At 39.0% G+C, this 13,219-nt stretch overlaps 2 protein-coding genes across 4 annotated transcripts; one reads left to right on the plus strand and one right to left on the minus strand.

Annotated features, from left to right (window-relative positions):
* Positions 1 to 4,880: 4,880 nt before the first annotated feature.
* On the plus strand, positions 4,881 to 11,116 carry LOC115687265 (2-succinylbenzoate--CoA ligase, chloroplastic/peroxisomal). 3 transcript variants are annotated; one of them, XM_030612758.2, is made up of 10 exons: positions 4,881 to 5,173; positions 5,606 to 5,678; positions 6,283 to 6,451; positions 6,578 to 6,688; positions 7,394 to 7,491; positions 7,673 to 7,866; positions 8,005 to 8,132; positions 8,268 to 8,641; positions 8,854 to 9,065; positions 10,346 to 11,116. In XM_030612758.2, the coding sequence occupies exons 1-10, from the start codon at positions 4,971 to 4,973 to the stop codon at positions 10,473 to 10,475; spliced, it is 1,692 nt and encodes a 563-aa protein (XP_030468618.2). In that variant the 5' UTR covers positions 4,881 to 4,970; the 3' UTR covers positions 10,476 to 11,116. The 3 variants fall into 3 exon arrangements, with proteins under 3 accessions (XP_030468618.2, XP_030468617.2, XP_030468620.2); XM_030612757.2 differs by lacking the exon at positions 10,346 to 11,116 and adding an exon at positions 9,235 to 9,985 and having other exon boundaries at positions 4,883 to 5,173; XM_030612760.2 differs by lacking the exons at positions 5,606 to 5,678; positions 10,346 to 11,116 and adding an exon at positions 9,235 to 9,985 and having other exon boundaries at positions 5,048 to 5,173.
* Positions 11,117 to 11,492: 376 nt separating this feature from the next.
* On the minus strand, positions 11,493 to 13,167 carry LOC115687247 (cyclin-B2-3-like). Its single transcript, XM_056319643.1, has 5 exons — positions 13,062 to 13,167; positions 12,507 to 12,755; positions 12,309 to 12,407; positions 12,032 to 12,210; positions 11,493 to 11,912 (listed from the first exon to the last, which is right to left on the minus strand). The coding sequence occupies exons 2-5, from the start codon at positions 12,747 to 12,749 to the stop codon at positions 11,702 to 11,704; spliced, it is 732 nt and encodes a 243-aa protein (XP_056175618.1). The 5' UTR covers positions 12,750 to 12,755; positions 13,062 to 13,167; the 3' UTR covers positions 11,493 to 11,701.
* Between the last annotated feature and the right edge of the window lie 52 nt (positions 13,168 to 13,219).

A 13,219-nucleotide genomic window follows, 5' to 3' on the forward strand; every position in this document is an offset into this window, starting at 1 on the left:
TATGTCCTTACCTGGTCGTATTGTTTTCTCTGGTTTTTCAGTCACCATATTAATTTTTCCTGAGGAAAAGAGATATCATATTGATTCATGAAAAGTATAGTTATATACTTTTTATAGTATATTCACCAATTTTTGAACTTCTGTTATGTGAATCATAGTCTGAATGTGAGGTACGCCAAGTTCATTACCTAGGGCTTGAACTTTAAAGACGTGATGGAGCTTCTTTGAACTTTTGATTGCATGCGTTTATGGCTTTAATCATTGTAGGTATCTCAAGAGGTAGAGATTGGAAAAGAGGAGACTTAAGAGAGGTAATATTTGGGAGGAGAGGGCCAAAACGTGAGCAAGATGAAAAGAGAAGCTACAAAGCAGCAAGAGAGAGAGAGAGAGAGAGAGAGAGAGAGAGAGAGAGAGAGAGAATGAACTTGAAAATTTGAGGGATGTGCTGAGAGAGAATCCGTAAGAAGGAATGAGGCAGAGACAAAAATTGAGCGTCATGCCAAAGAGAAGTTTGCTCCTCATCACCTGGGCATAGATTATTTGGTGACATGTTCCTTCTCTAAGAGTCTAAGGCTGGGAGAATATACGGAACAATCTACAAGTGCCTTTTGCATCACACCTGTTTTGCTATCAAATTCTCCACTCAAAACTGTGATTTATTTTTCCCTAACCTGATAATGGATTTTCCTTTCCTGGAAGATTTAGCAGAATGGTCTATGCTGTTGCCATTCCACTCCAAGCAAAAGTATATCATGCCATAAGGGTTGGTGACTGATTTTTCCCACAAGCCAGATCTAATAAGCTAGTCAGTATTCAAGCATCTTTATGTGAAATTTCTAATCTGCATTGCTTGATTGAGGATAAGCTGTATGGCTTGCTTCTGCTGATGACTAGTTTTCTGTTGGAAGTGCTTAAGATAAACTACGAAATAGAGCTCCACAATTTCATTGGCACTAGCTAATATGGTTATGGTTGAACAGACCAAATGTACTCTTATTTCCTGGCTTTGTGGGCATTATGGGTTGCTTACAAGTGACGAAATACTTTCATGGCGTAGCAGAGCTTTTTGAAATTCTGTCTTTGTGAAGTATAACCAGAAACTAGTGATTATCTGATGTTTGCTTGTAACTTCTCAAAAGCTGTTTGGACTCGAATTCTTGTGCTATGCTGCATGTCCAGATCTGCTGTTATATGGTTTGAAGAGTTTGGCGAGTCTTCTAAATATGTGAAAGCGATAGCTTTATACTGTTTTGTATGTCAAGCTTCCTTGGAGTGCTTCTTCCTACTATATTTGGAAAGCTGGGAGTCCTGGACTTTGTCGAGTTTGAAGTGTCTGTAGATTTGGTATTTAATGCTGTTATGTCTATTTTAGATTTAGATTAATGTAGTATGTTTTGAATGATTTTTCAGAAAATTCCGTAGATATGGGTTATTTCGGTGCAATCTCTTGACAGGTTAATTATGTAAAGATGATTCAGGTGGGCTTGTGCCAAGGTCTAGTTTTCTTACAAGTTTTATTGTTTCATATAAATCTTAGTCAAGTAAAAAAAAAGAAAAACTGAGCGTGGAGTCCTTGAACTTGAATTTTCTTGAGACTTTTGTGCACCTCTTGCAATATTACTCTTTGCATGTTCAATACTGCCCAAGATGGTTTAAATATTCTGTTGTTTGGCTGATGTAGCAGTACCATGTGCCTTTGTACTGTGTTGTCACTGCTGTGTGTACTATACCTATGGTGTTTCATTCATATTGGCTAAGTTATTTCGTTGTGCAATTAGGATCGACGACCCTGTGTAGTCTCTTGCCAAACTGATTGCATGAATTTAAACAGGCACCCAGTCAGGAATAACTTACCGTTGTGAGGCTGTTTGAGCAAACACGAATCCAGCCTGGAATTCGGAATCACTTCACCCCTTCCTCAACAACATGGGCACTCCAAGTTGGTAAGTTTGTCTTCAATAGTTTTCCTGCTCGATCATCATTTATTTTATTGGATGAACTTCTGGAAAAGAAAGTCTAAGGTGGTGTCATGTGATCATCGGCATGCGCTTTCCAGAGTATCGAGTTTCACTTCCGCTGTACGCCAATGTGTAGACTGTAAATCTCTCCGGTTCTTTGTAACAATACGATCGTATGATAACCGCAACGCACACTTTAAGGCTAGTGGCATCTCATACCATGTTGTAGTCATCACGCCTATCCGAAATGAACTGCTTTTGTGATGTCTTAGACTTGGAACTTTGATCTTGATTTTTGTTTCTGAGCCCCTGCCAGCATGTATATTTATGCTCTGTTTGTTTCATGAAAAATTTGGCATTTCTGGCACTAGCACACAATAATCTCTGCTAAAATATTTTCTGATACACAGGTACAAAAAGTGTGATCAATAACAAAATCAAGACATGTATGAGAGCAACAAGTCCAACCATCACCTAAAAGGGAAGAAAAAATAGAAATAGAAGACTCATTAGGAGTACAAATTGATCAAATTAACGGTGCCCATTCGAAACAGAGAACGAATCATAAAAAGAAAAATTGTCTTCCTCCAACTAAAGTTATGAGCCTATAGAGTTTATTAATACCCGTTATATGCAAGAATATATGTAGGCCAATATCCATCCAGGACATGAAAGAGGACTTCCAACAGCAGATTTTGGAAAAAAGGATGACGATCCCCATGAAAAGTGATTGGAAAAAAAATTAAACTTACGTATTTGATCAAGCTCTGGCTATGATCATCTTCAAATTGTCATCCCAATTGTATTCACTCTTATCTCGTACAATTTGAATGGTCGTCTAATTGCTTTTGATAGTCTTCAAATGATTCTCAACAAGGTCGGGCTCACAATGATGTCAAATTTCTCATTTATCAGGAGTAAGAACACTGCAAATGCCATAATTTTCGTACGGCGCACACTTAAGTGCCATAACTTGTATTTTTCCGCTCACTTGACTGCCACATTTATGAAAAATTGTTCACTTGAGTGCCATTTGAATTTTTCTCGCCAGAATATCCGATATAGCACCCTAACGTGAGCCACGAAAACTCTCTCTGTCGAATACCACGCATCCTCATTAGAAGCACTTGGCCTCAAGCGCTCCTCTTATCCTCTCAGAACTTCCCCTTTTAAACCCAAGACCCATTTCCAAATTGTAGAAAACCTTAATTCCTTTAATTTTGGGCGAAATTACCTTATGAATCGTGACAAACGAAGATGAAGAAGTGGAAATCAGTTTTGTTCTCTTGCCCAAGGTCCCCCTCTCTCTCTTTGCGAATTTGATTTCTAGATTCGAACACTCGGTCGAACAGTGGACTATAGCGTCGTACTTTTCGTTCCTCAATTGCTTCATCTTCTTGCTCAAAGGCAAATCGAAGATCGAGTTTTCTCCCAAATGTCTTGGATTGTGCACCATCGAGCTAGAGGCAAGTCGACGACTCGGATTGCCTTGCGCCGATCGCGAGAGGTGTAGAGCTCGGTGAGCCCGACTCAGTTCGACATCCCCATGACCAATTCACCTCTGTCGCGAAAATGTAATATGTTAAGTTGGACTCTTAGGATTTTCTCTGTGAGTATATTTGTCTATTCATCTCCTCCGTGATAGAGCCGCTGGGATCAAATCCCACAATAGAATTGTGAATGATACAAGAAGTTAGGACAACATCAACTTGTGTTACAAATGATCTAAAAGGTTCAGAATCCAATATTGGAAGACGCTTGTTTAACACTCTAAACTTTTCGACAGTAGTTCTTAGATATGAATGGCGCAGATTGAACAGTTCATTCTCATTTTCAGGTGAGTGATCATCGAACTCTTTCAAATGGCATTGGACACCATGACAGGGAGAGATGATCCCACTTTCGATGCCATAACCAACATGACAAGATAATATTTACCTACAAGTGAATTCTATAAATTAACGACCAAAAAAAAAAAAGAATTCTATAAATCCTATGATCTGTAATGTTTCACAAAAGAAATAGTAACTGCCGAACTTGATAGTAAGTTTCTTTTCCTATTGTTAGTAAATAATTACCCATTAGATCATAACTTTCCCTTGGCATACGTAATTGTCCTCACTAGTAATTTACCCGTAAAATATCCTTCCGTAACTTTTCTTTTGAAGGTGTAATTGCCCATTGGTCATTGTAAGTTCATTGGTCGTGATATTCTAAAAAAAATGGCAATTGATCTAAAGTTGATAGTATATTTTTTTTGGATTAATACCTCGAAAGAGTCTAAACTAGTACATCTGTGACAAATTTACTCCAAACTAATTTTTTGACTATCAAAAATCCCAAACTAGTACACCTGTGACAGATTTACCATAAACTAATTTTTTTACCCCAAAAAGCCTCAAACCGGTACATTTGTGACAAATTTACCTTCTGTTAAATTGGATTAATATTACGAAAAATCACAAAATGGTACGCTTGTGACAGACGGAGGGTAAAATCTCAAACTGGTATAACCGTCAACTGCCACGTGTCATCAAACTCAGAAATTTGATGGTAAAATTTTTTAACGAAAACTAACAGAGGATAAAATTGTCACAGATGTACCAGTTCGGGATTTTTCGTGGTAAATTTATCGCAAATGTATCAATTTAGGATTTTTCGTGATATCAACCCATTTTTTTTTGCGTCATTATTATATTAATCATAACTTTCCTTTATATTTCGTAAAAAAGTTGTAACCCGAGTCAATAATTTTCCTTACTCATCGTAAATTTTTTTTAATCACATTTAAGTTTAATCGCTTTTGTGTCCATGACTTTTCCTTAACTTGAGCAAGTTACTACAGAAAAACAAAAAAAAACCAACCTTACAAAGCAGATCATGTGATAACGATTTTGGAGATAAGAGTTTTTGTCTTTGCGTTGACTTTGTCATAAGCTTTTGGTTCCACGAGCAACGCCAGTCCATATTTCTTCGGACACCGCCGCAACCGAACTTCGAGCGCGCCAAGAAATGGGTCGCCATCTCTCGGGGCCGCACGTATGCCAGTGCTTGAGCCGCATAGCCACCGCGAGGCGGAGCTCCCCGGTCACCGTCGCCGGCGGCCGCCAGATGACCGGACCCCAGTTCGTTGGAGCCGTTTCGGGGCTCGCCCGTGCTCTGCTTCGGCTCGGCCTGAAGCCCGGTGACGTCGTCGCAATCTCTGCATATAACAGGTCCTTTGTTTTCTTGACTTGTATAGATATTGTAATTCTTTTTTGCTCAGCATTCATTGGTAGGAGGTGCAAATGTCCAGCAGATTGTCTTGTCCTCTGAGTTATGTGTATTGAGAGAATCTTGCTAGTAAAGGATGCCAGTGTCCTGTCGTTTCGCGTTACTGAGTCCCAGGAAAGAGTCATCAAGTACAATGTGTGATGAGGGACAGGCATTATTCTTTGATGAATCAATGTAGTTGGGTTAAAGTAAAAAGTGGGATAGAGAGCTGGTGAGATGAGTTGTGAGATGACTAGAATCGATGTTGCAGAACCCATCATCAGCTTTCCTTCTTGTTTATGATGAATTGATTGTCCATTTCTTCGCTTACTAGTGCGAGCTATGATTTGTTCTTTCCCATTTTTTTCTCAAAATTTATGGTTTTCTCATGTTAGTGACTGCTACCTGGAGTGGTTACTTGCTGTTGCATTCGTTGGAGGGATCATCGCTCCTCTAAACTACAGATGGGTGAGTGAAGTTTTGCAGAACTAATGAATCAAGGGTTTCCATCCTCTCTGTATTGACAATTGTACATTCGAATGCATAAATTGGATAGAACGAAAATTCATGGTCGACATTGGAAATTAACTTGTCAAATTTTGGGTACATAAGCAGGGCTCCCCATGACGAGACATAATCCCATCATGAGCTGACTTCATGACAATTTTAGTATGATGAATAGCCAATTTTTATACGTTTTACCTTTTGAATGCTCAAGTGAAAATTTAATTTGACCAGCGCATGAATGCAATGTTGTGCATTGGAACCAAAAAGCAAGACATACTAAAATTGTTGCAAGTTGTGCATGTGAGTGTAACCGAGGGTCATGACTATGCGGAAGTGGAAAAATAGAAAAAATGATCAAGTCTGTGCATCTCATTAGGCTGGAGGAGAAATTAGCCAATCTCAGTAGCTTATTTGCCGAAATTGGCAGATCTCAGTGACTTAGTTCTCTCTTCAGTCAGCCAGAAAATTGAGGAAGTAAGGCAAACGCTACAGGCATGACAGTGGTTGTTTTATGATATGTACATCTATTTGACGGTGTTAATTCATTCTAAAATCTTGATTGTAGAGTGCTAACGAAGCTAGATCGGCCATGTTAGCCGTAAGCCCTGTGATGTTGGTGACAGATGAGAGTTGTATCAGTTGGTATTCTGAGCTCCACAGGGATGGTATACCTTCTCTAAAATGGCATGTTTCCTTGGGCTCCCTTTCTTCGCCATTTTCAAGCAATGTGAATGGTGAGTTGCTTTCTTGAAGTCCGAAGTAGTTGGTGGATGAAAAAAAGTTATTGCTACCCATCATTCAACGAACAAAATGATGATATTCTTAGTATCATTGAACCGGCCTTTCTTTTCATGTGCTAGTATCTACTATAAGCATGCTGGATCTGCATCCAATAAGTCCTCCAAGTTCCTTTTCGACTACTGACTACATCTGGGCTCGGGATGGTGCCGTTATAATATGCTTTACCTCTGGTATAGTCTTTACTTCCTCTTATTGCCAATAGCAAGTGTTTTTTGTAGTCCTCAATGGGTGATTTTGTGTGAAAGATATGTTTTTAACTCTTTAACTAAGTGATAGATCCTTTTTAGAGATATGTGAAGGTGCAAGCACACACCCACCCACAGAAATATAAAATGGCGCTTTTGTCCATCTTATTACTTATTTCAAAGTCTCAGTCATACAAAATGATACTAAATTGCTCTTTTTTGGTTTGATTACCCGCTCAAAATGTTTCAATCATATCAGATTTGCCATAGAGTAAACCATGTTACATATTGCAAATATATACGGCTTTCTTTTGGGTTGATCACCTGTTGCTTAAGATACTTTATTGACCTTACTTCTGAACAAGACTCCCTAGAAGAAGCTTCTTTGTCCATCTTTCTTGGCAATTTTTTTAAGGGTTCTCATATTTGAGGATTACATTGTGTGATATTGCTTTCTAGGTTCAAAGGTTGTCTTGCATTCCCATACTGAATAGATTTCTTTGGGCATAGGTTCTGTCTATAGATTTACTTTCCTCTCCGTGATTTTCACAGGTGGGGTCAGTATGTCAATTATATGCCACTTTGATTCCTAAGTTTGGAAAAATTTGGCATTGGAAGTTCGTAGTTATGCTTGGCACTTACCGAGTTTTCATTCTAGATGTTTAGTTTTACTGAGCTTATTGGCTTCAGGGACTACTGGGAAGCCAAAAGGAGTTGCCATAAGCCATTCAGCTTTGTTCATACAATCAATGGCAAAAATAACCATATGTGGTTACAGTGAGAATGATGTATGCCCTTTCCAAGTTTCTTCTCTTTTATTGTCTTCATGCTTGGTTGGCAATCGGAAATTCTATAATCTATGTCAAAATAAGTCTCAAGTGATTGTTTCCATATTTGGAAGTTTTTTTTCGCAGGCAATTAGCGTAGAGTAATACAACAAGTAAATTTCTTTTTATTCAATTTTTGCAGGTTTATTTGCATACTGCTCCTTTGTGCCACATTGGTGGTCTCTCATCAGCCATGGCAATGTTAATGGCAGGAGCTTGTCATGTCTTAATACCAAAGTTCGAAGCTAAATTAGCCATTGAGGTTATAGAGAAACAGGACGTAACCGCTTTGATCACAGTTCCGGCCATGGTCGCTGATCTAATATCCTTTCTCAGGTTATCTACAAAGAGTGATCTTTAACGGGCAATGTAAATACTAAATATTATGTGTACAGAGCATCGGCCACTTTCATGGTCTAAGTTCAAAGTTATGCTCTTCTAGTGGTACTTTTGCTTAACTACTAGTTTCCTCAGGGACAAAGGACCGTGGAAAGGAAAAGACTGCGTGAAAAAGATATTAAATGGCGGAGGAAGTTTGTCGATCGATCTCATCAAAGAAGCTGGCAACTTCTTCCCAAGAGCTAAGATTCTCTCGGCCTATGGTGTGCATCATCTAAAGCATATATGCTGTTAATTTCACTTCTTCAATGCTAGTTGGAGTAGAACCTGCTAGCAATGTGCATTGAACTACTCTGCTCATCATACTATCTTTTCTCCTTTGTTTTTCCAATATGCAGGAATGACAGAGACTTGTTCTTCACTAACGTTCACGACTCTCTATAACCCACTTTCCTACCAGCCCCTTCATTTTCATGTCGGAACAGATCTCATTTCAGTTCAAAGACCAAGAGGCATTTGTGTCGGCAAACCTGCTTCACATGTTGAATTGAGGACAGATGGTGATGATTCAATTGGCATTGGGAAAATTCTAACCAGAGGTCCACATTTGATGATTGGATACTGGGATCAAGTTCGGTCATCAGTCTCTAACAGTCATTCATGGTTTGACACGGGTGATGTTGGTTTCATCGATGAGCATGGTCAGGTGTGGCTCATTGGTCGAGAAAGTGGTCGGATCAAGACTGGGGGAGAAAATGTTTACCCTGAAGAGGTAATAGAATTTATCGTGTATGAATTGGCTTAGAAATGAAATTATTTCTCTTTGACCAAGCATAGATTTGTTGATAGGTTTGAATGTGATACATATTTTTCTATGTTTTCAATGATGAACCTGTTTTATTTTCTCAAAATCATGGTTAGCTAACATGAAAAGATGTACTCTCAGCTCATTTTCTTGGGACATGTTCTTGTTTCACAACATAGGTAGAGGCAATACTGTTCCAACATCCAGGAGTCGCTGGAATCGTCATCGTGGGAATTCCTGAAGCTCGCCTGACTGAGATGGTTGTTGGGTGTATTCGTGTGAAAGAGAAGTGGCTTTGGTCTGATAAAGGCCGTGAACTTGGAGCTGAAAAGGAACGTTTGTTGTCTGATGAAATTCTTCGACAGTACTGCAGAGACAGGAACTTGACAGGGTATTGCTCTTTCAAATCTCCAGCTACTTTGATCCTAAAAACTCTCTCTCAAACACACAACCTATTCACACAGCCACGTGAACTTCTAGGCATATGTTGATTGTTTAATGTTGTATCCATCATTATCGATCTTCTCAACTAAAATAACACATCATTATTTTATTTGCAGGTTTAAGATACCAAAAATTTTCATTCCTTGGAAGAAGCCTTTCGCTACCACTACTACCGGAAAGATTCGAAGGGATGTAGTTTGCCAGGAAGTTGTTTCTCATGTTCAGTCCATCCGAAGCAATTTATGACTGCTGCATTGTGACTTCCCAATCGAATGATGAAATATGAAATGACTGCTGTCTGGCTCTTATCATGCTTGAAATATCCAAAAGATTGACGCAAGTAATTAAGCAAATCCCGAGCCTTGCAAAACTCCCTCGCAGACAAATTCTGCGTCAATTTTTTGGAATAGGATTATGCATCAGCTGTGAAATTTGGAAGAAAGACGGTGGGAAATTGAGGTTTTCTAGTCATCGACTCATTGGGATCAGGTTTGAGGAGGCTCATCACTGGAGTTAGCAGAGTTCAAGATGCTTGTGTCAGTCAACTTTCCCCATGCCGGTAGTGTCATTGTTGACTCTAGGAACTAATTGTTTCTGGCATCAAATTGCTTCTTGCTAGCAAATATGCAGACAAGATTATCTCTGAAAATGATTTGCTAGACATGTGCGTTAGTGCATTTTTCTATGAGTGCACAACAGACTATTTAGTACTTGCAGTGAGCATGAGTAGAGGATTACATGTCAGTGGCATTTTGCCTATTTTGTTTCTCAAAATCATGGTTAGCTAACTAAAAAGATGTACCCTCAGTTCTTTTTGTTGGGAAATATTCTTGTTTCATAATATACGCGGAGGCAATACTTTTACAACATCCAGGAGTCACTGGAATCGTTGTCGTGGGAATCCCTGAAGCTCGCCTGACTGAGATAGTTGTTGGGTGCATGTGTGAAAGAGAACTGGCTTTGGTCTGATAAAAGCCACGAACTTGGAGCAGAAAAGTAGAACGTTTGTTGTCTGATAATGTTCTTCGACTGTACTGCAGAGACAGGACTTGACAGGGTATTGCTCTTTCAAATTGCCAGCTACTTTTATCCTAAAAGCTCTCACTCAAACACACAAATACATGCACACAGCCACGTGAACTTCCAGCCAAATGTTGATTGTTTGATGTTTTATCCATCATTATCGTTCTTCTCAACCAAAATAAGATATCATTACTTTCTTCGCAGGTTTAAGATACCAAAAATTTTCATTCCTTGGAAGAAGCCTTTCACGACCACTACTACAGGAAAGATAAGAAGGGATGTGGTCGGTCAGGAAGTTGTTTCTCATGTTAGCTTCATTGGCAGTAACTTATGACTGCTGACAATGTGACTTCCCAATTCAATGATGAAATTGGAAATGACTGCAGTTTATTATCTGAAAGATTGACATAAGTAATCAAGCAAATCCTGAGCATTGCAGAAGTCCCTTGGCAGACAAATTCTGCATCAATTTTTTCGAATAGGATTTTGCCCCAGCCATGAAATATGGGAATAAAAACGATGGGAAGTTGAAGTTTTTTAGTCATCTACTCATTGGGATCGGGTTTGAGTAGGCTCATCAATGGGGTTAGCATTGTTCAGGGCGCTTGGGTCGGTCAACTGTTCTCGTGCAAGTAGTGTCATTTGTAACTCTAGGAACTAATTGTTTCCGGCATTAAATTGTTTCTTGCTAGCAAATATGTGGACAAGATTAACTATGAAAATGATTTGCTAGACATGTGCATTTGTGTGGTTTCCTGTGAGTGCACAATAGATTAATTAGTCCTTGCTGTGAGTATGAGCAGAGGATTACATACATGTCAGAAGCATTTGGCCTGTATTTTCCTCAGCTGGATGAGTAATTGACTACTAAGCTTTACCTATTCTGGTCAAAAGATGCTCAATGACCGTTATTAGACCTTTCTACATTTCCCCCTATCTTTTATATTGGTTTATGGAAATTCTGAGCAGCAACAATATGCTGTGAACCACAAGTTTTAGGGTAGGAAGTTCAGATATCTTAGCTCGTTCAACAGTGTGATAAGTTGTTACCGCAGTATTGTGGCTGTGATTGTAAAAGGTATTTGGCGACATCTTTTTGAGGGTGTCATACAACCTCGTTAAAAGAAATTTGAAATTCGTTCGGTGCATGTCTGCAATAAGAAGTGCAGTTTTATTTTACACATTTTGACAGACTTGTCTACGAATTTCACTTTATATAACTTGTGGCACAGCAGTAGATAACAGGACACCCATCATGACATCGGCCTTATACCTTTAGGTATCATCATTAGCGTTAAGTATATGAATAACACATTGGAAGAGCTCATCTGCATGCGAGCAGTAGACGAAATTAGACATAACCATGTACACCTTCATAGATTCATAACTTGTTCACATGAAAACAACACTAGCAAAGTATAGATTTTTACAAACGAGAATCAGCAACTTTCCATTCAAGGGCTTTGAATGAGCTGATATGCTCGAAATCATCAGTGAATACAAAGACTCGGCAACTCCTAGAGTCTCTCTAAAATCAAAGAATGGCTTAACACAAATACCTCATAAGACACCAAAACAAAATGGGAGACAGAAAATTTGAACAAAAAAGGTAAGCTGGACGACCCAGGCCACGCTTAACTTGGTCTTCAAGAGAAAACGAGCTGGTTCAGCCTTAGCTACGCAGTCATATCTCCTCGCGTGGTACTTGTTATACACACTCGTGACACTCCTCGCTTTTTGATGGAAAGTCACCATCAGTCTTGAGCATTCTCTGTGCAAAGGAAAAGTAGTCAAAAGGAAATAATCAATCAGATTCCTAAGTTCCTGAAGGATATGAACAAAGAGATGAAAGATGTAATAAACAATAAATCGAAGTCTCTTACTACTTACAAGATTTGTTGGGCACTACAACCAGTTAACCGCTCATAGATTTCACTGCACGGCTTACACCCTTTAACAGTGGCATGGGCAGTGTAAATTGCAGCGGCGGCCAATACTGAAGGGCGAAATATGAGCATTTCATGCTGAACTAGGCAGAGATCGATCAAGAAAAAGGACAAGTGCTTGATCTGGTTGGAGATAGAAACAGAAACCCACATCATTTTCTATACTAATGTAACAAGATCAATTCATAACAACATCAAATAACATTAACAGATGCAAGTACCTTATCATCAGATTGAGTTTCCTTGAGAAACTTCCACATAAACTTCGATGGAGTCGGACTTGACAAGTTATACTCTAAGGTGTTCAAAATCAAGTCCTCCTGCATAATGCAAAGGACAGAGAATTATGTAAAAAAGAAAAGTTAATGGAGAAACAGAAGCAAAATAAGGAATGGGTATTTCCCTTCTCTAAAGCCTACCATTTCTAGAATCTCCTCTACGGAGCACGAAATCTCCTCGACAGGGCTCGAAGTAAGCGCCATGTCGGAAAACAAATCGACACAAGGGATCGATCCTCTTATTCCAGCATACTTAACGGCCAATTGCAAGGCAGTTACTCCAACCAAACTCACTTTCTTCTTTTCCACCAGATGAAGAGCCAAAAATCGGTCAAAAAGATTGATGGCAAGATATAGAGCCTCGGTTGGGAACTCGAACACCATGTGTGCCTAATTATTCAGTGAGAAAGTAAAATTACCAGTTTTTCACAGCTGTCAACTAGATTCCCAATTTGGGGGAAAATAGGTCAAGTTGCATTGAATATAAAATTGCAAAATTTCATCCATCATTGTAGTGCAAACATTAACAATTATGTGACTGAAATTCATTGCAGATATTGCAACAATTCATAGCAGAACTGTCATGAAAATCCTCTTGATTTCAAAACGTTATTCTAGTCCTTGTTTGAATGATGTTGTATAGTAATATGAATCAAAACTTCCAATCCAAGAAATAAAAAAGGAGCTCCTTAGTACCTCAATCAACCACTCGACAATACAAGCTCTCAACTGGTTTTCGAAGTCGACCTTCAGTCTGGCAATGTAATTGGGTTTTATGCACAGAGAATCCTGCACGGAGTAAAATACCCAATTCAGTGACTCGGCACAATTTCAGTTTAAACTGATAGAATTAG

The sequence above is a fragment of the Syzygium oleosum genome, unplaced genomic scaffold, assembly GCF_021117445.2.
Source record: "Syzygium oleosum isolate NSW1041296 unplaced genomic scaffold, Sole_v2.1 Sole_v2.18, whole genome shotgun sequence".
NCBI lineage: Eukaryota > Viridiplantae > Streptophyta > Magnoliopsida > Myrtales > Myrtaceae > Syzygium > Syzygium oleosum.